The 26833-nt window shown below is 35.9% G+C and overlaps 1 protein-coding gene and 1 pseudogene across 2 annotated transcripts in view; both read right to left on the bottom strand.

Annotated features, from left to right (window-relative positions):
* Positions 1-26833, bottom strand: part of Dpyd (dihydropyrimidine dehydrogenase) — a 1202971-nt gene that overhangs the window by 790851 nt on the left and 385287 nt on the right. For both annotated transcript variants that reach the window (XM_045137960.1, XM_045137961.1), the window contains one exon: positions 266-427. In XM_045137960.1, the coding sequence (XP_044993895.1) occupies positions 266-427 (162 nt within the window). The remainder of the gene's footprint in view (positions 1-265; positions 428-26833) is intronic.
* Positions 15857-16370, bottom strand: LOC105944463 (annotated as a pseudogene).

The following is a 26833-nucleotide window of genomic DNA, read 5'->3' on the forward strand; positions in this document are numbered from 1 at the left end:
TCTATTTCCAGATCATCCAATTTATATGTTTTTAGTCTAAGTCTAACCTGCTGGGATTACAACTACTTTGACATATGGTATAATAAACTTTCATTTTTATAGTCAAGCTGTTGAATTAAGTAACTAGTTGTGCAGCAAAACATCCATATTTTAACTGTGTATCAAACTAAAAGTGTGGAATACCAACAAAACACTAAGAATTATAATTATTTTCATAGCTTTGTGCTTGGTAGTGGGTAGAAAACCAGGTGACTTTCTTACATACCTCAGTAGCAAACTGCTGAAGTCCACCAATATTAATTGATCCCTCTTCAGTGGCATATAAATTGCATCCTCCTACACAAAGATCAGAGGTTGGACATACCATTCCGCAAGTAAGACCAAGTGGATTGTCAGAAAAAATTAGCTTAGCAGCTCCATAATAGTTCTGTTGAAATAACAAAATGAAACAATATTACATAAAAACTTACCTTAAACATCAAATTACAACACAATGATTATTCCAGTACATATCAAGACGTCAAGATATACATGTTCCAATACTATGTGCTTCCAGGAACTGTCACCTAACAATGAGAATAGTACTTAATATATAGGTATTCTTTATTACATAAAATATGGATATAAGAATAATGAAGCAGTTTTAGAAAATGGACATTTAAATAAATGCATCAGAGATTATTTTCATTCACAAACCACCAATTCTGTCTTGTCCTAAATTCTTCCTTTCATGTGTAGCAAAGGTAAGTAGGAAGAATGTTTGAGCAAGCTTAAGAGCAATCTTTAAGACAATAATTTTCTTAAAAAAAAAAAGTTATTCACAGTAGTTGGATAAATGGTTTACTGGTTTAAAGAGCTTGTCATTTAAGCATGTTGCTTTACAGTTTGGAGACTGCCAAGTTCAATGCTTTAGAACCTATGTTGAAAGCAGAGGTAGCTGCAAGTGTCTGTAACCCAAGTTTGTGTGTTTGTGGGGCAGAGGAGGTGCAGAGACAAGAGAATCACAGAGGGTTATTAATGTGCAGAAGCTCTGGGTTCAGGGAGAGGCTGTCACAAGCAACACACAGATGAGCAATAAGTAAACAACTGATATTCTTCTCTTATTTCCACACACACACATGGCATACATATTTACACATAAATGTGCACATGACACACACCACAGTATGATCTAGACATGCAAACACATGCATGCACATACACAAAATAGCTCTATATTCAAATATGTTTCCATATGACTAATTTCAAAATACTCAAAGCTTTTTGTCTTCATGTCTCTCTACTGGCTTGTATGGGACACTATATTTTATGACACTCTGGGTTGACTTACACACCACTAACAAAAGGTGCAAAGAAAGTACTTTTTAAAGTGACTTTTGGTCTACCCCTCAATAAGTTTTCACCTTTCCCTGTAGTGGACTATATTAGAATAGCTAGAAATTCCTTTTATTGCCAATAATTTTTGTAACCTACTTTATTCATAAATTGGATAACCATATAACTGTGTAAGGAATAATAAATGAAAAAGAAATAAATAGCCCCAAGTATTAAGGAAGTGAACAAAAGAACCCATACAAGATAAATTGTGTGAAGATCATACATGTAATAAGGGTTTTGTATCTGGATATTTTTATCCACCTCAATGATAAGAAACTAAGCATCTTAATTAAGAATTGGGAAATGGAGCAGAAAACATTACCTCAAATAAGTTATCCAAATGGCCAATAAGCACACGATAAGATACTATGCTAATTAGCCATTATCAAAATGTAAATTAAAACCACATTGAGATTCTGTATCTCACCCACTTGGATGGCTGTATTTAAAACAAATATTTTTAAAAGTTTGAGCAATGATACAGAAAAATTGGAACCTTCAGACATTGCTGATATAAATAGAAAATTATGTCAGTGCTATAATAAACATTGACAATTTCTCATAAGCTTAAAAACAAAGGTAATATTTGATGTAGCAATTCCATTCTTCACTATACATTCAAGTGATTTGGAAAACATGCCCACAATAAAACCTTCTAATATTTACAGCAGCACTGTTCATAAAAATTTAAATGTGAAATTATCTTGACTATCCACCAACTGGTAAATGCCTAAATAAAATGATGGCTCAGTGGTTAAGGTGCCTGCCCGGAAAGCCTAATGTCCTGGGTTTGATTCCTCAGTACCCATGAAAAGCCAGATGTACAAGGTGGGGCGTGTGTCTGCAGTTTGTTTGCCGTGGCTAGGGGCCATGGGACAAACAATTCTCTCTACTTGCCACTCTCTCTTTCTCTCTTTTGCTCAAATAAATAAATAAATAAAATATTTAAAAAATAGAAATGTGTATTTGAGGGATTGAAAATTATTTTGGCAACTTAATGAATATTTGAATGATACTGATAGATCTGAAATACAACTGGATAATGTCCAAGTGGGCAAGGAAACAACAATGTAATATGGATAAGCAGAGTGCATTTCTACTAGAAACACATCTACAAGTTAAAATGCAAAGAGTTAGTATCAAAACTTAATTCATATTAATTAACAAATGAGTTGGCCAATTACTTTTTTCCAGAAAGTATGTGTGCCTTGTATTTAAGCACTGTCTTAGAGTAGTTATAAAAGGACACAGTGTTGATCTATTGGCCTCATTTTCTGGTTGTAGATAATTTTCCAATTTTTCTAAGTAATGGTAAAATAAACAATTACTAGATAAAAAAATTAATCAGCCTACTTCTAAGCAAACATCCTAAGTTTTTAAGTTCATCGATCCTCTCAGTACTGGAAACCAAATAGTTAATCCTTATTAGTGACAGCCACAAAGTCATTGGTCAGTATACTTTTTTCTTCTTACTTGACATTTTGAAAATATTTGATGGAATTGATTAATAAATATTTATTGACTGACTCATGGTTGAAAAACATATGACAGAATTAGAAGTGTTTGTAATATCTTTAGAAAGCATAGAAGGAGTTAAAACCAATTAAACATCTAAGGATTTTTTCCACAACAAAATTGATTGTGTTCAAGGGCCAATTTGAGTTTCCTAGTGACACTCAACATGAAAATACAAAAATAACACATTTGGAGAAATGCAAGAAATTAAACATTTAAAATTCACACATATGACTCATGACTTGGTGTACATGTAGAACTACCAGAGCAATTATCTTCTTTATTATTTGCCATAACATTGTCGGCTAATTCTTCAATACAACCATGACTTCAACAGTAACCCTTTTAACAAAACAAAATTTGTAGGAAGGTTTCTGGAATGTATTTTAAGCCAAGGACAAATGACTATTTTAAACATATATTTTTAAACATCAACTTTAAATGGATAGCATTTGATGCAATTCTGGGTATCACAAGAGTAATAGATGTCTGAGAACTGTTATCTAAGAGCTTCTGAGTTGACATGGGCCAATATTCTGGAAAGTTCAAAGCAGGTGTTATTGTGATGATTTAGTGATGTGTCTGAAATACATTTTGAAGTAAAACTTTATATATAACATATGTTTGTAAACTGTTCTCAAACTACATTATGAAGAAATGATTTTATTTTCAGGGTTTTAATATTAGGGATTAAGTAAAAAGATTATCAAATGGGTCATATGAAAATTATCAGAAAGGAAGTAGAAAAAGGGACAATGTGAAGGATTTCATAGTATGCTTAGAATAAGGAATGAATCAGTTTATATGAGAAAAAAGAAACAGTATTGTTTTGAAAATGGGCTGAGTACAAAAAATGATTCAGAAATCATCTTTGAGATCCATCTTCCCAGGTAACTTAAGCAATGCATGGAAAACTCCACTGTTCAGAGACCTTGGTACTCAAAGTTTAAGGCAGTCAGAAGCTTGTTCAGGAGAGAGTGTCTCCTCAATTCTTTTCACAGAGAACCACAAAATCAATATCAATTCTATCTCTCCTAGTAAGTGGGATGCTTTCTGGAGTCGATCTTCCAAACAAGAGGCTTACCTCTATTCAGTGAGCTCTTCAACCTTTTAAAAAGTAAAGGCTAGAAAATTTAAATTGAGAAAGGGACTTTATACAGACCCAGGTAGCCCCCTGCATGAAAATATACTCCACTTCTATAGTTTCCTCATGTTGTTCAATCAGTCACAAACATTTTGGTGTCTCATTGTATAAAGAAAAATGTGCAAAGTTATGTTCAGACAAATACAAGTATCTAATCTTTTGGGTACAATAATTATATGCCTATAACATGAAAAGTTTGCTCCCTTTTTATTTTTGGTGGTTGAAGAAAGTTATTATTATGGAGTCCAGGCTGGCTGATTTTTAGTGCAAAAATCTGTAAAATAATGTTCGAAATGCTTGTTCACTTTTTTCTTTCTCTTCTTTTTTTGATTGTGTTTATATGTGTATATAATGTGGTGTGTTTGGATAGGTATAGGAGTGTGGTCTTTGTGATTATACATGTGTATGTGTCCTTTTGATGCCAGTTGAACTTGCCTGTGGTGGTGACCAGGACAGAACTTCAGGTGCCCTACTCATTGCTCTTCTCCTTTCTGGTTGAGTTGGAGTCTCTTTCTGACAACACAGCTTGCTACTTTTCTAGGACCCAGGTGATTCCCTGCCCTCTGCTTCCCCATGCAGAACTGTGACAGGTTCATGACCACACCACCGTTTACATGAGTTCTGGAGATTTGAATGTGGGCCATTTCAGATACCTTTAGGCCCTCAGGAAGAACATTTTACCACTGGGTCATTTCTCTAATTCCTGATATGTTCAATTCAACACAAAAGTATCAGCATTGAATATTTACCAGCACATTAATTTGTGTACATTTTGCAGTGTTATATTTTCTTTTAGTTTTTTAGTTTTTACCACATAATTTATAGCATAGTGTGGGTCATTTAGTTAATTTTAAAATGGTTTTAACTTTAGTACTTTACATTTTATTTTAAAATTATAGCTTGAAACTGTATCAGTTCCATTCACCTACAATTTAGCGATTTTTAAAGTCATTATCAGGAACTGAAAAACACACAAGCTAGGTCTCCTGTCATCTGGCATAACTAATTTAACAAATAGTTCTATCATTTTCAGGCCTTCCTCTCATGACAAGATTATCAATACAGCTGGTGAATTTATTTTAAAGTGTTCCTTCGTCTTCCAATGACAGTTTTCACAGATGGAAGCATCCTTCCAAGATAAACTCCAATCTGTTGCATTTAAAAAAGAAAAAACTTGGGCTCAACTTCAATAAGTTTGCATGTATGAGAAGGGTGGATTAACATTGCTTATATTCCTGGCTTTAATTAGCTAATGGCGATGTGTTGATTCACACTAATTGAATAGAAAATGCTTTCACAGCACATGTAGGAAATGGAGGCACAGTCTATGCTCTGTGTTAAAGCTATAATCATCCCTCACTATATAGCCTATGTGGAACATAGACATTTGGCAAGAGTTGGCAGATGCCTTAAGCAGAATCCACAAACATGCCAAACTCCAGAGTTGGTATGGTGGTACATAACTATAGTCCTATTATTTAGGATATGGAGGCAGGAGGCTCACAAGTGTGAAACATGATGAAGCTACATAGAAAAATCCTGTAAAATAAATAAATATAAAAAGGGGAAATAAATATCCATTATTATTTTTAAATTTAAAAAAGCATTTTATTTATTTGAGAAAGAGAGAGGAAGAGAAAGAAGGAAGGAGGGAGGGGGAATGAAAGGGAGGATGGGTGCACTAGGGCCTCCAATTGCTGCAAATGAACTCTACATGTTCTACCTTATGCATCTGGCTTACAGGGGCACTGGGGAATTCAATCTGGGTCCTTAGGCTTCACAGGCAAATGCCTTAGCCACTGAGAAATATCCCCAGCCTCAAATCCATGATTTTTTGAATATGTTATGAGAATAATACACATAATAATATTTTGTGAATAATATACATATTCTTGAAGGGATAAATGTAGAAATCTGGGAAGAAAAGATAGGTCTATATAGTTTTATTCTAAAAACAACTTGGTATCCATCATATATAGTAAATTTTGTTAAGTTTTACACAATATAACTAGACTTATAGAACTATGAATTTACTTCAACTTCTCTCAGTTAAACCTAAATGTGTAAGGAAATCAACATATCATTCTTTTTAAAAATATTATTTATTTACTTATTTGAGAGACACAGAAAGAGAGAGAATGAACAGGTGTGCTACTGCTTCCAAGCCTTACAATACAAATGACTCCAGATGAATGCACCACCACCACCTTGGGCACCTGGCTTAAATAGGTACTAGGGAATCAAACCAAAGTCCTTAGGCTTCATAGGCAAGCACCTTAATTGCTAAGCCATTTCCCAAGTGCTAACATAATATTCTTATAGAAAATAAGTTGTTGGTCTTTTAATTTCTGATGCTGAGTTGTTAAACTCTGACACATATATTTATACAGTTATAGGTGCATACACACAGTGGTAGGATTTGGAGTCAGATGCTCCTGGATTTGAGTCTTTTTTGTATCAAACAACAGTCATAAATTTGAGGAGGAAACCCAATGTAATATTAATAAGCCTCAGCTTAATCACTTAAAAAATGAGGAACAAAATACCTTTCCATAATTGTTATATTTACATCATGCATTTTTGGAAATTTTGTTATAGATACAATGCTTTCTATTATTTATCATAGATTAAAATTATAGGCTTACTACAACACTTTAGTTCACTTTAATTTTTTTCTTTCAAAAATGGTTTTTATGAAATATTAACTGTCAATCTATGAGTTTGAGATTTCAATGTTAATGACAGAAACTCCTATTAGACAGTAGAATAAGACAGTTAAGACAAAAGCTACAATAAATGGAAGGAAAACAAGCATCTATTTTTCCATGCCCCCAAATGACATGGATGTTTGCAAATTAGGGCCTAATACTTCATATTGAACTGAAAATTTAAAAAAAAATGCTACTTTTGTTTATTCTCCTTCCTGCATTCCATCTCCTATTCTCTATTTAATGGACCTGATAACTTATAATTTCCTCCATGAGTTAGTGAAAACAGCTCAGTGTTTATGTGTAGATGTATTTAATTCATGAATAATTTGATATGTGATATGCATGAAGAATCCATATTTTTGTCTCTATGTTGCTTTAATTCCACAGAAAAATAATTTCATCTGCATCCAGATCCACATGTATATATACATATATATATATGTATGTATGTATGTATATATATGTATATGTGTGTGTATGTATGTATGTGTGTGTGTGTGTGTGTGTATGTGTGTGTATACACACATACATACATACATACATATATATGTCATCTGTTAGGTCAGGACGCAAAATCGAGTTATAGCAGGAGGGTGACAGCGATAAGGAAGTGGGTCATCCACATTCTTCAAGGAACTGCCCAGCCATTATCCCTTCCTGGCCTAATAATGCCCCAGGTCTAGGTTTCCTGCCTCTTTATCTCTCACCTGGTCACTTCTGGTCTCACACCCTATGGCTAATATAAAGAACAAAGGAGTTCCTTCCCTTCCTCACCTTCCCCAACTGAAAAGGTCTTTATAGCTCACTGTCTGTAATCTCAAAGCTGACTGCTCCTGCTCTTGATCTCTTGATAGTCAGTCCTGGCAGTTCACTCCCCCTCAGCCCCTTCCTTTAATAAAAACTTCCAAACTTCCATCATTGCCTCAGAGTGGTCTCTGTCACTCCTGAACCTTACAATATCAAGGCTTTAGCCACTTTCCAGTTAAAGGCATAGTCAGAGAATGCTCTTACTCTGTATGACAGCCATACAACATGTATTTATACTCTTACATTTTTCTGGCCAGTATCTTTTATTATTTTTGCTGTCAGAGATTTTGCATAATCTAAGTTCCTTGCTTGTAAAATCATCCCAGAATATAATAGCAACGACTCTTAGCTACCATGACTCTTTTATATCCAATATGCCCATTTATATAAAATTCAAATAGAATAAATACTACATAGTTTGTACTGACCAAAATAAAAATGTAAAAGCCCACTTTATGTAGAAAATAAATTAAAAACCAAAGAGCTTTAATACATTTACAAAGGCTTTTTTTTTAATTCACAAATGTTTAATAAATGTGAAGAGTTGAGCAACAGGATTTCAGATTAGTTCATTTATTGTATGCCTGATGGTTTTGTAAAGAAGTTGGACATAATTAATGTTTTATCTACTTCAGAGATAGGGTCCCTCTCTATATCTAACATCTGTAAGCAAACAAAAATGCTTTCACCTTGAATGCTTGAGGAAAAAAAAGAATTATTGAAGATTAATATTGACTGTATCATTCATGTCTGATATTAAAATGTTGAAAGTAGAGCTAAAGAGATTGCTCAGTGATAAAGTTTGCCTACACACGCTTGAGAACCTCACCTCACCCCAGGCAAGCCTAGATCTCCAGATTCCATGTAAAGACCTGGGTGTGGCCGTGCAAGCCTGTATCCCTACTTCCTTAAATGGGAAAAGAGACTAGGAATTCTTGCTCAGATTCATTAAAAGCAGCATCTGTAAGAGATTCCAGCTCAAATAAACATGGTGTGGAAGGGTAGAATGGGCAGAAGAGCTATGGAGCAGGACACCAGACATTCTGCTCCAGCCACTGCAGGCAGGCAAAAACTGCCTCCACGCTGCCCAGCAGAATTCAAGAATATGGGGTATTGCAAAAACCCTTTAAAATAAAATGTTGAAAAAAATTCCCTAGTTATATTACAAACATTACTCTTTTGTTTTAGGCTATTATTATCATTATAATTATTATTTTTTGGTCAGGTAAGAGTCTCACTCTTTAGCCTGGGCTACACAAATTCACAGTGAACCACCTACCTCAGCTTCCTAGTTACTGGAATCATAGGTATGAGTCAACATACCTACTTAACACATTTAGTGTTTCATTGTGATGTCTTTTTTAATTGAAGGAGGCGGTAGAGATAGATTAGTGGCTAAATGTGCTTTCTTGTTATTTATTTAACCAATTGATTGTGGTTGATTTAACTGTAACAAGCACATACATATGTTAAAAGTATATTTGGTTTATCAGATTTTGATGTAGAATTTGAGTATCTACTCATAATTTCCCCACTCTTGAGAACTTTATACAAAATAAAGCTTCATCAACTTGTGCTTCTGAATACACAAAATAACTATTATTACATTGTGATTACATTCAAAATACAGAGGTTATCAATGTATGGCAAAAAAGGGGAAACAAAACTAGAAATTTTATAGTCAAAGTTAATATTTTGTTTCTGTAAAATTAGTTCTTATAAGTCACTCAAGTTAACCTAATTGTTGTGTCTCAATAATAAACATGTGTTACTAGCAAAAGTATCTAGAGAAGAAACTACTCAAAGTTCTTACTTACAGAAGTCTAACTTGAAAAAAGATTTAAAACAGCAAATACAGTGATGCATTACATATTACGTGCACTGTATGTATATATGTATATCATGTATACACATGGTGGTGTTCTGTGGGTGTTAACAGATATCTCAATTATATACCATTCTAAGTACACCTTAGTGAGATTTTAATTATCATATATAACACACAGTTAAGTATTTAAAATACTAGAATCAGACTGTAATTTCACAACACTATTTGTTTTCTTTCTTCTTTTTCCTGTTTTATTTATTTATTTGAGAGGGACACAGAGAGAGAATGAGGCCGAGAGAAAGAGAGAGAGGGAGAGAGAGAGAGAGAGAGAGAGAGAGAGAGAGAGAGAGAGAGAGAGAGAAAATGTGCACGCCAGGGCCTCCAGCCACTGTAAATGAACTCCAGACACATGTGCCCTCTTGTGCATCTGGCTAACGTGGGTCCTGGGGAACTGAGCCTCGAACTAGGGTCCTTAGGCTTCACAAGCAAGCACTTAACTGCTAAGCCATCTCTCCAGCCCTCACAACACTATTTTTTTAAAAATATATTTATTTTTAACACAGGTTATAGTCTTTTTAAAAATATTATTTATTAATTTTTATTAATTAGTTTGTACTCAGTAAAAACAGTCAAGTTGGTACCACTGTTAGCCTACTCCATGTTCTACCCCTTCCCACTATTTTTATCTATGCTAAAAAGAGGCTTTGATTTTTATTGACAAAGACTATGAGATATATCTGAATTAACAGTATGCTTTCATAGGTAATGTAATATGTTATTTATACAATGGTTAGAAAAATAATTTTAAAAACTCCAACCCAGGTACATTAATTTAAATCTACTTTCAAAATTATAATTAATATTGGCATAATGATTTACCTTAAATATGTCACTTCACCAAAGTTGTTTTCAGAAGATGGAATTCAAATATATTTATTATGAAATTTAGTGTGCTATACTCTTTTCTCAACTCATCACAGTACTTATAACTTGTTATGACAGCAGACATATTCTCCATTTAGCAAGTGTAAGGCTGAATTATGACATAGATACTATACTCATATAGATAATATAGGATAATGCACAGAAAAAACACCTTGCACACAAATTTTGGAACATTCTGTGACATTATCAATCAACTATAAGGTCTGTATTTTAAGTATCCTTTAAACAATAAGATGAAAAATTAGACTTAAACCCTTTTTGGTATAGATTCTCCTTCATTGCTTTTAATTAGTTAATATTCATAAAATATCTTAAGAAGTATCTTATGTGTTTCCTCATACAGGTTTTTTTTTTTTTTTTTTTTGAGGCAATGTCTCCCTCTAGCTCAGGCTGATTTAAAAGTTATTATGGAGTCTCAGGGTGGCATCAAGACTCACAGAGATCCTCCTACCTCTGCCTCAAGGGTGCTAGGATTAAAGGCATGTGCTACCACACTTGGCTAGAATTTTTATGTTAAGAATGATAAAACAGGCTGGAGAGATGGCTTAGCAGTTAAGACGCTTACCTGCAAAGCCAAAAAACACAAATTCAATATGCCAGGACCTACATAAGCCAGATGCACAGAGTGGCACATGCATCTAGGGTTTTTCTTAGTAGCTGGAGACCCTGGCATGCCCATTCTCTTTTGCCTCTCTCTTCTCTTTTTCTCTCCCTCTCTGTCTCTCTTTCACTCTTTCAAATAAATGTAATAAATAAATATAAAGAGTGTTTAAAAAAAGTTAAATGGAAAAACAAACAATTTTATTTTACATTTGGTCACAGATTAATAATAGTCCTAAAAGTTAAAATTTTTAAATATTTAAAAAGCAAATGTTTAAATTTCTCTGCATATATACAACCATAAGAAAGGTATCAGTTGCTTCCTACAAAACTGGCTTAAGGCTTAAGTTACACAGTGAAAAACTTTCTCATTTAAACTGAATTAAACTTTCTTATTTATGATTAAACAACATTTGTTTTGAGTTAGAGAAGCATTTTTACCTGTTAAAGCAAATTAAAAAAAAACAGTAACCCTTATACTGTAATGAAAATTATAATAGTTTTAAATACTAAGGAACATAATTTATGAAAAATATAGATATTTAGATACACATCAATGGTTCTTCAGCCAATATTACTTTCATCCAGTTTCTGAAAATAATGTAATAAGGTGTGGTTTTCAAAATAATAGCTCAGCCTTTTTTTTTAATTATGTGAGAGAGAAAAAGATAGAGAATAGGAGCACAAGGGCCTCTAGCCATTGCAAACAAACCCCAGATACATGTGCCACCTTATGTATGTCTTTACATGAATACCAGGGAATTGAACCTGGGTGCTTTGGCTTTGCTGACAAGCACCTTAAGTGCTAAGCCATCTCTCAAGTCCCATAGCTCAGTCTTTTGCCTGTAAGAATAGTAAACTTAGTATTTTAGGTTTCATTAGGCTTCACATTAAGAAATTTGTCTGGTGTTGAGGCCTGTGCACTCCAGGCTGGAGAGGAACCGGACTTATCTGGACCCTGTGCATTTTGGTTGCTAGCTTGATTGGAGCTTGTGAGAACTAGGTTGGTAATGGATCCAGTTGGTGAATAGGGCAGGTGTTCAGGGCCTCAGCTTGTTTGGGACCTCTGTACTCCAGGACGGTAAGGGACACAGCATGTCTAAGGCCTGTGTGCTCAGTGAGGGTAAGGGGAAAGGTGTGTTTGGGGCCTGTGTATCCAATCAGTATCAACTTTGTGAACCAGAACTCCATCCTGATCCACTGAGCCTGGTGCCCTGCAGCCCCTCTCTACTTCATTACCTCTGGTATCTGACTACTAGTGCCCCCTTAACACAGTTATGCTGCCCTGGAAGTAGAGCACACAAATATATGGCAACCACCAGTTGGAGGCTACCAGTGAGTATACTGCAGTCTCTTCAGCTGGGTACTGCAGGGGAGCAGGGGCAAGTTCTAAGGCCCCATATGCACCACAGTCAATGCACTGATGTAACTGTGGACTGAAGATATTCAGACCTCCAACCACAGCCCTCATATCAGTCACCAACCCAGATAGCAGGTACACATGCAACCTCTATAACCCATGCATCTGTGAATACACTACAATACCATACTTTTCTAATCCAGGTCAAACCCAAAATGAAAACTCATTGAAGATACTCCAAGGGCAAATACTTGCTTATTCCTTATTAAAACAGACTTTTACCTAAGATGGGTAGACCCTCAATGTGAAGCAAAACAGCAGACAACAACCAGAGATCCCCACTAAGCCTGTCTAGTCCCAAACTGCAAGTCTCCCATGAAAACACAGAGAAGACAAAATAAATTTAATCCCAAAATGAAAGCATAATGAACTTATTTATGCCGACTAAGCAAATCACTAAACGGGAAACAAATAAAAAAAATAAACAGTCATATAAATGAAATTGAGTGGAATCACAAAGCTTTTGTCACTAGGCTTAACAAAATTGATGAAAACCAGAGACCTCAAAATAGAGCTAAATGAATGAAAAGTGAATCAACAAATAGATCTCAATAACAAGCAGATTCAGCTTAATTAAGACATGAGTAATGAAAACTGAGTACCAAGAAGCATCAAAAAAATCAAACAAGGACCTGAAATTGAAATGCAAAAATGGGATGTATACAGCACAGAAAAATGTAACAGAAAGTAAATATCAAATAGAGTTTGTAAAAGCCTCCTAAGAATTGCTACTAACCAAGTTAATCAGGTGAGGGACAGATCATTTGGAGAAGACAAGACAGAAGAAATGATTTGGAAGTCCAAAAATATTGGCAAGTTAAAAAATCATGTGAACAAAATAAAATGGAATTGTGGGATGCTCTAAAATGACCAAACATCCAGATCATGGGTATACCATAAAGAATTTCAGGTCAAAAGCATGGAAAACATATTCAACAAAATTGTTGAAGAAAATGTTCCAACTTTCTCAAAGAAAAAGACCAATCAAGAAACAAGAAGATCATAGAACACTAAACAGATTGGACCAAAGAAGGAACTCTCCAAGGTATATCACAATTAAAACTCTAGACAATGAAAACAAACATACTAAATGCAGTAAGAGAGAAACAACTCATTAAATACAAAGGCAAATCCATCAAAATTACCTCAGAATTTTTCCAACTCAGAAGGTCTGGCATGAAGCACTTTATACTCTAAAAAAATAAGGCTACCAACCCAAAATTCTGTACTCAGCAAAATTATCACTTATAATAGATGGAGAAAGGAAATCCTTCCATGATAAAAACTAGCTCTATGATTATTTGAACACAAAGCTAAACCTACAGAGAAGACTTCAGGGGATAATCTACACAGAAGAGTTGAACAACCAACCTCAAGAGCCTACAAGAAGAACACAATAACCAAAACTCCAGCAGACATGAAAACATTCAAAGCCTAAGAAAACACCAAACCACATTAAACTTCCAATTGAAACTAACACTTATAACATTAACTATTAATGGTCTTAAAACACCCATCAAGAGATACAAGTTTATAGGGTTGATCAGAAAAATTGACCCTTCCATCTGTTATCTTCAAGAAACTCATCTCACCATTAAGGATAGACACCTACTCAGGATGAAAGGGTGAGAAATGATTTTCAAAGCAAATGGAAATAAGAAACAAGTGGGTGTTGGCAGACTAACTAATGACAAAATAGTGTTCAAAACAAAAGTAATCAAAATTGGCAAAGAAGGACACTTCGTACTCATCAAGGTATAAAGATCAAACAAGAAGACATTACTATCATAATCATATGTGCAAAACACTGGTGCACCACAATTTTTCAAGCAAAAACTACTTGACAACAAATCAGAAATAAATTCTAGTACCATCATAGCAAGGAATTCCATTACCCCACTATCATCAATAAATATTGCATGAAATCAGAAAATCAACTTGGAAATAATAGATCTTTAAACCACCATACATAAATTACAGAACATTCCACCCTAATTCTACAGAATATACATTTTTCTCAGAAATGCATGTAACCTTTTCCAAAATTGGTCATATTTTAGGGCATAAAGCATTCCTCAATAAATTCAGGAAAGGGCTGGAGAGATGGAGGGCTTAGCAGTTAAGTGCTTGCCTGTGAAGCCTAAGGACCCCGGTTCGAGGCTCAATTCCCCAGGACCCACGTTAGCCAGATGCACAAGGGGGCGCATGCATCTGGAGTTTGTTTGCAGTGGGTGGATGCCCTGGCATTCCCATTCTCCCTCTCTCTCTCTATCTGCCTCTTTCTCTCTCTGTCTGTTGCTCTCAAATAAATAAATAAAAATAAAAATATTAAAGAAAAGAAATAAATTTAGGAAAATTTAGGTTTCTTTCTGCATCATACTGGACCGCAATGCAATGAAGCTATAAATTTACAAGAAAAACATCATAAATTACACCAGCTCCTAGAGATTGAACAACAGATTGTTAAATAATTAGTGGGTCATAGAAGAAATAAAAAAGGAAATAGTAAAATTTTTATACCTGAATGTGATAATGAAAATACAACATACCAAAATTTATGGAGCACAATGAAGGTAGTCCTAAGGGGAAAGTCTATAGCATTAAAAGCCTTCATAACAAAGATAGAGAGCTAAAATTAATAACCTAATGATCTGTCTAAAGGCACTGGAAAAATAAGAACAATCCAACACTAAGAGTTCCAGATAAAATAAATAATTTAGATCAGAGCTGATATCAATGAATTGGAAGCTACAAAAACAATTAAGAAAATTGATGAAACCAAGAGTCAGTTCTTTTTTTTTAACTGCATCATAAAAATACATATCATATATATATATATATATATAAATATAAGATAAGGAAGATTTTTCCCACCCACCCCAAACATATCTTTTACTGTTTATTTGTTTGTTCTTTTGTACACAGGGAATTTGAGGTTTTGTTTGTTTGTTTGTTTGTTTGTTTTTTACATTTTAGTGAACAAGTTTTGATCTATTGGCTTTGTGGTACAGTAATACAATGGCAATCCACTCTGGTGCCAAAAGCTCTTAACACTACAAGGAAGTTGTGAACACTAATTTCTTAGGTATTGAGGCCAGCCCCACATGAACTTCTTTTGCATACCTCTAGTCCACCATGATGCAAAATGCTTACGATTTTTTTTCCCCCTCAAATGAATCATTAGACAGTAAAAACAGAACAACATAGTCACAAAGGGCCACATGCTTTTCAGTATAAAGCATTCTCCTTCATTAAGTTGCTATCACAGTGCAGACTGAGTGCCTGAATATGCTCAGGAGATTTAGTCAATATTGTATTTGGTTATGGAAAAGGCTCTCATTTGTTTTAAATCCAAAATGCATAGTGAGAACAAATCAAAGCATCTTTTCTTCCTGGCGTTAGTCTCATCTGAGCACCTCCCTTGAGGAGCTCAGCTTTGTCTTGGCCCTCCCTCTTCACAAATCAAAACTGAAATAAAAATCACGGGACTCAAGCAGTTTCAACATTCATCAGCCTGGAAAACACATTTAGCCAGCAAATAGAAGTCCTACTATTGTAAAGAAAATGCATAAGACACAAAGTACATATGATGACCCAACCACTGTGTTGTTGGGTAATTTATGAGGTTGACCTCTGACTTTGTTGATGTAAAATCCTATTGGAAATATGAGGGCAGCCATACAAAAAGCATAATTTCAGTGAACGCTATCCATCGAGCATGTTTTGTAACTTCTCTGCGCCCATATGAAGCCACGAGCAAGCCACATGTGACAGTCCGTGAAATGATTCCCATGATGATAAAAAACAGTGTGGTGACCCATTAGGGGAGGCTGGGGAGGGATGCAGGTCTGGTCTTGTCCATGGATTGTTTGACACTGTCCCACAAGGCCCACAGTAAGCACTCCTGCGACTCACCACTGTTGATCCAGTCTGGTTGGCAATGCTTGAGATGGTGAAGATATCCACGGCCAGAAAGAGACATCCTGAGATGGTGGTCAGTTTTCCATCTCCCCGACCCTCCATCCCAGCCCCGGATAGGCTGTGGCCTCCCACCCCATGGGCCACCGCCGGCCTGTACTCCCCTGCTGCAGCAGCCTCGCACCACCTCAGCCCTCCATGTGCTGCAAGAGTCAGTTCTTTGACAAAGGAGATAACCCTGACTATTTTTTTTAATAGAGAATTTAATGGGTGTAGGCCCTCTTATAACCCATGATTGATGGCAGCTTGATAATGGAGAGTGGGCTTATGTTTGGATATGGTTCTGACTTGTTTCCCAGCTCCAGCTATGGGTCTTGTACCACTGAGGGGATCAGTTAGCCAAATCAAGAGCAGTTGGTTCCCCACCATGGCTGTGTGCCACTATTGCACTTGTGTGGGCATCACAACAGGTTATTTGCTGATAAGTAGGTTAGATCATGAGTTGCTTGGACAGATATTGGTCATTTTCTCCCAGTCATCCATGTACCACCTTCTGGCACTAGACACACTGACTGTCTGGGGACTGACTCTCTTTCAACTTCCAGCCATGCCATTCCATTTTACATGTCAACCACATAAGGTGTCTTCAGCAGTAGGGTCTTACCACTACCCTTTGGTGGGTCATCAAGTACTCTGACAGAAATCTGTCTTTTAGGAAACCTTGTAGGTCTCTCTGATCAAAAGCTTATTGTGGATGATAGCCACATGCTGGTACTGGGAGTTACAGGTTAGTGCCCACTAAGCAAAGGAGGAAAAAGATAGCTAATGTACAAGAGAGAGAGAAGACAGAGAGAGGGAGAGGGTGGGAAGATGTAGAAGATTAAAGTCAGTCTTCATCATACCCTCTCCAGTGTCTTGTGGTTCAGGTGTTCCCTCTAAGGGCCTGGTAAAGGTTCAGCTATTTGGTCTGCCTTTTAAGAAGTAGAATTTTATGGTACCATTGCAATTTGGGTCTAGATTTGTGTTTTTCACCCCTGCATTTTCCTCTCCTCCCTCCCCACCCATCCTATTGCCTAGTCCATGAGATGCTAGCAGGGTTATGTAAGGCATCTTGGGTAGATTCAGCTTAGGTGCTGTAGATGAGGAGATTGGGTGGCATTTTTTTTTTTTTTTCTGTGATTGAGTAAGTTCACTGAGAATGATCTGTTCCAGGTTTGACCATTTTTCTTCAAATTTCATCGTGTCATTTTTTCTTACTCTGTATAGAATTCCATTGTGTAGATATACCACATCTTTGTTATTCATTCTTCTAGTGATGGACATCTGGGTTGATTCCAGCTCTTAGCTATTACAAACTGAGCTGCTACAAGCATGGTTGAGCAAATCTCTCTGGCCTATGGTTTGATGGTTTTAGGGTAGATGCCCAGTAAGGGAATAACTGGGTCTGTTGGTATCTCTATTGTCAGATTTTTCAGGAGTCTCCATATTGCTTTCCAAAGTGGTTGTACCATCCTACATTCCCACCAACAGTGGATACTCTCTGCTGGAGAATCTGCTTCTCTTTTTTAGATAGATGTAGACCCTAAGGAGAGAGCCACCCCATCATACCTCAAATTGCCCCAGCTGAAATTAAGAAAAATTGGTGAAGCAAGCAAGGGTGCTGCTTTCCTGATGAACTGGATACCAGCACAAGGGTGAAGGAGATCAACACAGAGAAAAATCAACTCCTACCATATCAGAGAGCCAGAGTCCCAGAAGCCCCCAACACCTCATCACTGAAGCAGACCAAAAATGAACCCAGCATGGCTCAGGGAAATTTTGTGGAAGAGGGGGCAGAAAGAATGTCAGAGCCACATGTTGGGTCATGATATGCAGAGAAATTTGTCTTACCCATAACTGTGGGCTAACTCCACAATGCATGACCCATATACCTGAACAAGGAGGAGCCAAGGGGAGGGGGATAGGTCATAGATTAGCCTAATAATGGTACCAAACTGACTGTATTTGCTGAATAAAAAACTAATTAATAAAAAAAAGAAAATGCAATTGAAAAAAAAAGTCAGTTCTTTGAAAAAATTAGCAAGATTGATAAACGCCTGGCCAATACAATCAAATGAAAAGCAGAGAAGTCTCAAATTAACAAAAGTAGATAGAAAAAGGGAATGGTCACATCAGACTTCAATGTAATTGGAAGAATCATTAGGACATAGTTCCAAATCCTCTATTCCATAAATAGGCTAACGCTGAAGAAATGGATAAATTCCTAGACACATACCACCTACCAAAACTAAATCTGGAGCATATACATCTCCTAAACCTATTACATCAATTGAGTGTGCAAATGTAATCAAAAAACCTTCCCTAAAGGGAAATTCCAGGAACTGATGGATTCTCAGGTGATTCTACCTAACCTCCATTGAAGAACTGAAACCAATTTTTCTCAAGCCTTTTCACACAATTCGAAAATAGGGAATGTTCCCCAACTCCTTCCATGAAGCCTAGCATCATCCTAATGACTAAACTAGACAGAGACACAACAACTCAAGGAAACTATAGCCCTATATCCCTGGTGAACTTAGATGCAAAAACCCTGAATAAAATCCTGTAAACTGAATTCAACAACACATAAAAACCTTTATCCACCTAGATCAAGCAGGCTTCATACCCAGAATACAGGTATGATTCAAAACATTAATACAATTCAATAAAGCACCACATAAGTAACCACATGATCATTTCAATAGATACACAGAAGACCTTCAACAAAATAATCATTTTAATCATTTTATGATTAAAGTGCTGGAGACTAGGCATATGAACATTATAAAGGCTATATACAAAAAACATAAAGCCCAAATCATACTTAATAGGGTCAGACTCAAGGAGATCTCATTTAAGATTAGGAACAAGACAGGGGTGCCCACTGTGACCATTGATCTTCAAAACAGAATTAGAAGTCCTAGCCCAAGCAATAAGATAGAAGAAAGATAGAAAAGAAATACACAGTGGAAAGGAAGAGATTAATCTAGCCTTATAAGAAGATGACACGAGCCTATTCATAATTGACCTGAAAGACTCTACCATAAAATTTCTAAAGGTGATAAATTTCTTCAGCAAAATGGAAGGTTATAAAAACCAACACACAAAACTTAGTAGCCTTCCTATATGCAAAAGACAAATGTACTGAGGAGTCAGTGAGACTATACTCTTTTGAATTGCCACCAAAGAACAATCAAATACCTTGGAATGACACTAAACAAGGAAGTGAAAGATCTATATAATGAAGACATAAAATCACTCAAGAAAGAAATCGAGGAGGACATGAGAAGATTGAATGACATTATATGCTCCTGGAGAAGCAGTATTAATATTTTGAAAATGGCAATTTTAACAAAAACAATATACAGATTTAATGCAATACCAATAAAAATGCCAGCATAATTCTTCACAGAGACAGAAACTATAATGTCAAAATTCATATGAGAGGCCCTGGATATCCAAAAGCATCCTCAGCAAAAGAAGCCCTCTAAAGGTATTGCCATACCCAAATTAGAGTATATAAAAAAGCCATAGTAACAAAGACAGAAAGGAACTGGCAAAAAAAAAAAAAAAAAAAAAAAAAAAAAAAAAAAAAGAAAGAGAGAGAGAGAAAAAATCAGACATATAGACAAATGGTATCTCATTAAGCTAAAAAGCTTTTGTGCAGACAAACATGCCATAATTGCAGCTAACACTATCGACAGAATAGGAAAAAAGTCTTCACTAGCTATACCACTATCCAAGGCCAACTATCTAGAACCTACAAAGAATTCCAAAAACTATGCAAAAAAAAAAAAAAAAAAAATCAAATGATCCACACAAGAAGTGGAGTGCTCTACTCAACAGAGAATTCTCAATGGAAGTAAAACAAGTGGTTAATACTCACCTAAGAAAATGTTTAGCACCCTTAATAATCAGTGAAATGACAATTAAAACAATTATTGTCTACCTTACTCCAGTCAGGATGGCAACCATTAAAAAAATCAAACAAGGGCTCAGGAGATGGATTAGTGGTTAAGGTGCTTCCTGTGAAGCCTAAGTACCCAGGTTCAACTCCCTAGGACCCCTGTAAGCCAGATGCACAAGGTCACATATGAAGACAAGGTCACACATGCACACAAGGTAGTCCACAGATCTGGAGTTCAATTGCAATGGCTGGGGGCCCTGGTATGCCAATTCTCTCTCACATCTTAAAAAAAAAAATCAGGGCTGGAGAGGTGGCTTAGCGGTTAAGCGCTTGCCTGTGAAGCCTAAGGACCCCGGTCGAGGCTCGATTCCCCAGGACCCACGTTAGCCAGATGCACAAGGGGGCGCGTGTGTCTGGAGTTCATTTGCAATGGCTGGAGGCCCTGGCGTGCCCATTCTCTCTCTTTCTCTATCTGCCCTTTTCTCTCTCTGTCTGTTGCTCTCAAATAAATACATAAAAATAAACAAAAAAAATTTAAAAAAAAAATCAAATGACAGTAAATGTTGGCAAAGTTGTGGGGGAAAAGGAACCATATTCACTGCTGGTGGTAGTGAATACTTGTATAAGCTCTATGGCAATCAATATGGAAAATCCTGGAAAAAAATGAAAATAGAGTTGCCAACTGACCCAGCCATTCCTCTTCTAGGCATCTACCCTCTAGACTCCACACTTCACTGCAGAGTTACTTGCTCAAACATGTTGATAGCTGCTCAATTCACAATCTCTAAGAACTGGAATTAATCCAGATGCCCAATATTTGATGAATGGATAATGAAGACAGAGTACATATACACAATGGAATTCTATTAAGTAGTAAGGAAAAATGATACAATGAAATTTCTAGAAAAATTACTGAATTTGAAGCTTGTCATGGTGGCAAACACCTTTAATCCCAGCACTCAGGAGGCAGAGGCAGGAAGAGCACCATGAGTTTGAGGCCACCCTGAGACGACATAGTGAATTCCAGGTCACCCTGGACTACAGTGAAACCCTACCTTGAAAAAAAAAAATACAGAATTTGAAACAGATCATAGTAAATGAATTCACATAAGCACATAAGAACAAATGCCTCTTATTCTCCTCATCTGTGGTTCCTAAACTTGAACAGCTTGAATTGCTGGCATAGATGACAAGCAATTCCATTGTCAGATAAGGGAGACGGAAGGGTTTGGGGAGAGGGGTTTGTGGGGAGATATACACAAAGCTAAATCTGAAATGAATCGGTACCACAGAAATCTTCTCCCTAGATAGCAGACTAAAATTTAGAAGCCTTAAGAACATGGAGGGATCATCTACTAAGAAGAACCCTGGATAGGGTGGGAGATGAAGCTTAACCCTAAACTATTCCGACCTTGCTGCTAAATCCCAAGACCAGACATGGGTTACAAACCAGGCTGAGCTGTTGATCAGAAAGGCCTATGAGATCTCCAAAACAAGACAGACTTCTGTCAAAGTACTTGATTGATCACCTGAGGAAAAAAATAAGATCCCATTGGTAAAGACGTCTCATGCTGCTGAAACAGACCATGGAGCGATCTGGCTGCATATGGAAGGAAGTCATCTCCCAGATGGTTGACCTATATAGTACTTAAAACTGTCACTTGAGCTGTTGGACCAAAATGGCCAACAATGCTGTGAGCAAGCAGGGGACCATGCAATATGAAAGCAACCAGCCTAACAAGATATGCACATCTGTCCATAGTGATACACAATCTAGGTGGGTAACCAACTACTCTCTGATTGGCTAAGAGATCTGCTAAGTGGAAAGGAAACTACAGCTGGAACTGTAAACCAAGACAGAATCCTCTAAGGTTATGAACTCCAATCAGAAGCTCCCACTAGTCTTTGGCCAAAAATGAGGCTACCCCCATAGAAATCTCAGTAAATTAACAATTATATTAATACTCTTTAACCTATCCTGACCTCACTCTGTTGAAGAATCTGTTTTTCTTTTTCAGAAAGCAGGGAGAACATAGGGCAACTAAAATATGTCAATCAGACAAAAATAGAGAGCTGACTCCATGTCAGCAAATGAACCACCCCCAGAGCAGTAGCTAGGGTCCAGATGAAAACACAGAGTAATTGGCAAGATGAGCAAGAATGCTGGTTGCAATGTGAGCCTGACAATCTGAGCCAGAATGATGGAGACAGACATTGAGGATAGTGAAAATTCACCAAAGCTGAAATCCAGAAGCTACTGAGAGCACAACAATAAAGTAGACTTAAAGTACACCCACCAAGGCTCACCTTGCAGAAGAGGGGTTAAAAAGAATATAAGAGCCACAGGGTGGGAAGGAATAAGCAGAGTCATTGTCCCTCCCCCACAATGACTACTTTCACAACTCATAACCCACAACTCTATGGTGAAGCCCAGTAATTCCACTGAGGAGGGTCCTCAGGGGAGTAGGGACAGGGAGGAGGGCAATGATGGTACCAATACTTGATGTATCCATACAATGCTTCAACTTAATAAAAAGAAAAGGCAAAACAAAAATATTTTATCTTAAAATTAAATGCTGAATTCTAAAAACGCAGTTAGTAGCTAAATTAACTGATCAAAAAGCAGCCAAGGTATACATATACTTGTATTCACCACTTGATATTAGCATGTTATTATATTCTGTGCCTATTACTTGTAACTATTTTGAATAATGAGTTTATAAATGTATAAGTTTCATATTGAAGTTATATTATAAAAATAATATAAAATTGTGCAGTTAATAAAATATATATTCAAAGGCTAGAGAGATGGCTTAGTGGTTAAGGTGCTTGCCTGCAAAGCCAAAGGATCTTGGTTCAATTCCCCAGGACCCATGAAAGCACGATGCACAAGGTGGTGCATACATATGGAGTTTGTTTGCAGTGGCTGAAGACCCTGGCATGCCCATTCTCTCTCTTTCTCAAAAAAGATAAAAATAAAATATAAAACATATATAGACATATATATATATATATATGTGTATATATATGTATATATATATATATTTAAAGATCATATTAATTAAAATACTTTGTCCCTTTTAAAGATAATACATAGTTGATGATAGATAAAAGATAGATAATGGATGATGATGGATGGTTAGAAAGACATATAAGAGAAGTTGAGCCTTATAAATATCTCTACATATGGAATTAGACATATAAGGATATCTTTTAAGAGTAGTGGGGAAATATACAGCAAACATTTGTCACTATTAGTCAAAAAGGTAAAATGAATGGATACTTGTCAAAGAATTAAAAATTAATATAAGACTGACTTTATGATACTTTGAAATTTCTCTCTTAATTCTACATTCCTATTTAATTTTCACTTATTATTTCAAATATATACATATATAGAGAGATATTATAATTGTCATAAGTAAAATAACATGAATATTTATAAGAACATGCTTAATAACTTCAACCTTCCCCAACCTCAGTCAATGAGGATATTAAATTATGTGTAATACTGTGCTCTGAATGATTATATAGAATGCTATTTCTTTTTCTAAAACTTGCATTAGGTTTCATATAAGAGAACTTTTCTAATAAATACTACTGTAATTTATTTTTAAGGATAGCATATTAATATAAAGATTTACTTGACAACAGAGGCAACACCAGTTTCATTTTGCTATTTCAAAAATGTTGTAATTGTAACTGATACCATTGTGCACATGCCCAATGGTATTTTATGGTGGTATTTTATTTTAGTTTTTGGTTTTTGATTTTTTTTTTTTTGATGTACAGTCTCACTCTAGCCCAGGCTGACCTGAAATTCACAATGTAGTCTCAGACAGGCCTTGAACTCATCACAATCCTCCTACTTCTGCCTCCCTAGTGCTGGGATTGAAGGTGAGCACCACCATGCCCAGCACTTGGTGGTATTTTTATCTTTTTAAAGAACACACAATAAATCATTGCTGGTTAAACATATATACTCACACACATTTAGATAGATTAACATTAACAGATTTTTAATTTGCAACCCTGCATGCATTGCATTAGACTATGTGTTTCTTATTGAACTATATAAAGTGTTATTGAACTTTTATGTTCACTATTATTCTGAACAATATTTTAATGGTTTATCTTTTGAACTATATATTGTGACTAATATAGAAGTGACTAAGATTTAATGTAGTAGTAATTAACAATTTGTATCACTACTTTTATAGTGTTTAAAGCATTTGGCCAATATGATAATTTTATGATACATATTTTCAGTAAATTTCTAACAAATATATTAACTATTGGCCTGGTAATAAACATGTTAAATAAGTTTTCAATAGCTTGATGGGTAGTTTTTCTTTTCTTTGTGGCATGGGTCTCACCTAGCCCAGAATGACCTGGAACTAACTCTGTGTCACATGCTGGCCTGAAACTCAGCAATTACCTACTTCAGCCTTCCATGTCAGGGATGGGTTATAAGTGTGAACCACCATGTCCAACCCTCTTTTGCATTTTTAATTATATTTTAACATAGAACATACAAATTTATTCTTTTAATATGCAGCATCTACTATTTAAATTTTCTTTAGTTTAAATTCTTAACTTTAGTCTATCTGATACATACTGTAGAAAATAGCTGGATGTAAATTTGAAAACTATTGTTGGGCATTGTGGTGCATGCCTTAAATCCCAACACTCAGGAGGCAAAGAAGGATCACCATGAGTTCAAGGCTAATCTGAGACTACATAGTCTCAGGTCATAGAATTTCAGGTCAGACTGCTAGAATGAGACCCTACCTTGAAAATTTAGAAAAACAAAAAAACCTGAAAACTATTACAGAATTTTAAAGACATGCAAAGGTTTTGAAAGCCACTCATTTTCTATCAAGCTGGAATGCCATCTTAAATACACATACATATTTGTTATTTATTTATTTATTCAGTTTACTACTTGTATATGTCCTTATAGCAATACTATAGAGTTTTGATTATAGTAGTTTTAAAGTAAGTTTCAACACTTTTTATGGTAAATCTGTATTATTTATCTATTTTTTTACATATACCTTTCTAATTCATATTATAAAATTTTCCTAAAAAAAATTTGGGCTTCTCAAAACCAATGTAGAAGCCTCACTATTTCTCAAATATCTATGTTTTTTTTAATATTTTTTTTGTTCATTTTTAATTTATTTATTTAAGAGTGACAGGCACAGGGAGAAAGACAGATAGAGGGAGAGAGAGAGGATGGGCGCGCCAAGGCTTCCAGCCACTGCAAATGAACTCCAGAAGCATGCATGCCCTTGTGCATCTGGCTAACGTGGGACCTGGGGAACCGAGCCTCGAACCGGGTTCCTTAGGCTTCACAGGCAACTGCTTAAACACTAAGCCATCTCTCCCATCTATGTTTTTTTTTAATAGTATTTATTTATTTATTTGACAGAGAAAGAGGAAGAAAGAGAGAGAGAAAGAGAGAGAATGGACGCTCCAGGGCTTCCAGCAACTGTAAATGAACTCCAGACACATACGCCCTCTTGTGCATCTGCCTAACGTAGGTCCTGGGGAATCAAACCTGGGTCCTTTGGCTTTTCAGGCAAATACCTTAACCACTAAGCCACTCCTCCAGCCCACATCTCTCTATGATTATTTAAATTATGTGAACTAAAAATTAACTTTCTACTATGACTATTTTTACTAATAACAAAATTTTATGAAAAATATTTTACTAAAAGGTCATCTTAAAAGACTTCCTGAATAAAACCCCAGTGGCTCAAGTTCTAAAACAGTCACTCAACCATTGGGATCATATGAAGCTGAAGAGTTTCTTTACAGACAAGCATATAATAAGCAAAGCCAATAGAATACCCACAGAATGGTAGAAAATATTTGCAGGTTATCCAACTGATAGAGGCCTTATCTCTAGAATTTACAAAGAACTCAAAAGTCTAAACAATAAGAAGACTAATACCCCACTCACAAAATGGGGCACAGAGTTAAACAGGCAATTCACAGAGGAAGAGATACAAATGGCAAACACACACCTAAGAAAATGTTCATCATCCCTAATCATCAGAGAAATGCAAATTAAAACAACTATGAGATTCCACCTTACCCCAATAAGGATAGCCAACATCAAAAGGTCAAATGAAAATAAATGCTGGTGAGGATGTGGAGAAGCAGGGACACTCATTCACTGTTGGTGGGAATGCAGGATGGTACAACCACTTTGGAAAGCAATATGGAGACTCCTGAAAAAGCTGACTATAGAAATACCAACAGGCCCAGTTATACCATTACTGGGCATGTACCCTAAAACCTTCAAACCAAAAGCCAGAGAGATTTGCTCAACCATGTTTGTAGCAGCTCAATTCGTAATAGCTAAAAGCTGGAATCAACCCAGATGTCCATCATTAGAAGAATGGATAACAAAGATGTAGTATATCTACACAATGGAATTCTATACAGCAGTAAGAAAAAACGACATAAAGAAATTTGAGGAAAAATGGTTGAACCTGGAACAGATCATTCTCAGCGAACTTACCCAGTCACAGAAAAAAAATCGACACATAGTCTCACTCATCTGCAACACCTAACCTGAATCTGCCCAAGATGCCTTACATACCCAGCAAGC

Source organism: Jaculus jaculus, chromosome 19 (assembly GCF_020740685.1).
Source record: "Jaculus jaculus isolate mJacJac1 chromosome 19, mJacJac1.mat.Y.cur, whole genome shotgun sequence".
In the NCBI taxonomy this organism is placed as follows: Eukaryota; Metazoa; Chordata; class Mammalia; order Rodentia; family Dipodidae; genus Jaculus; species Jaculus jaculus.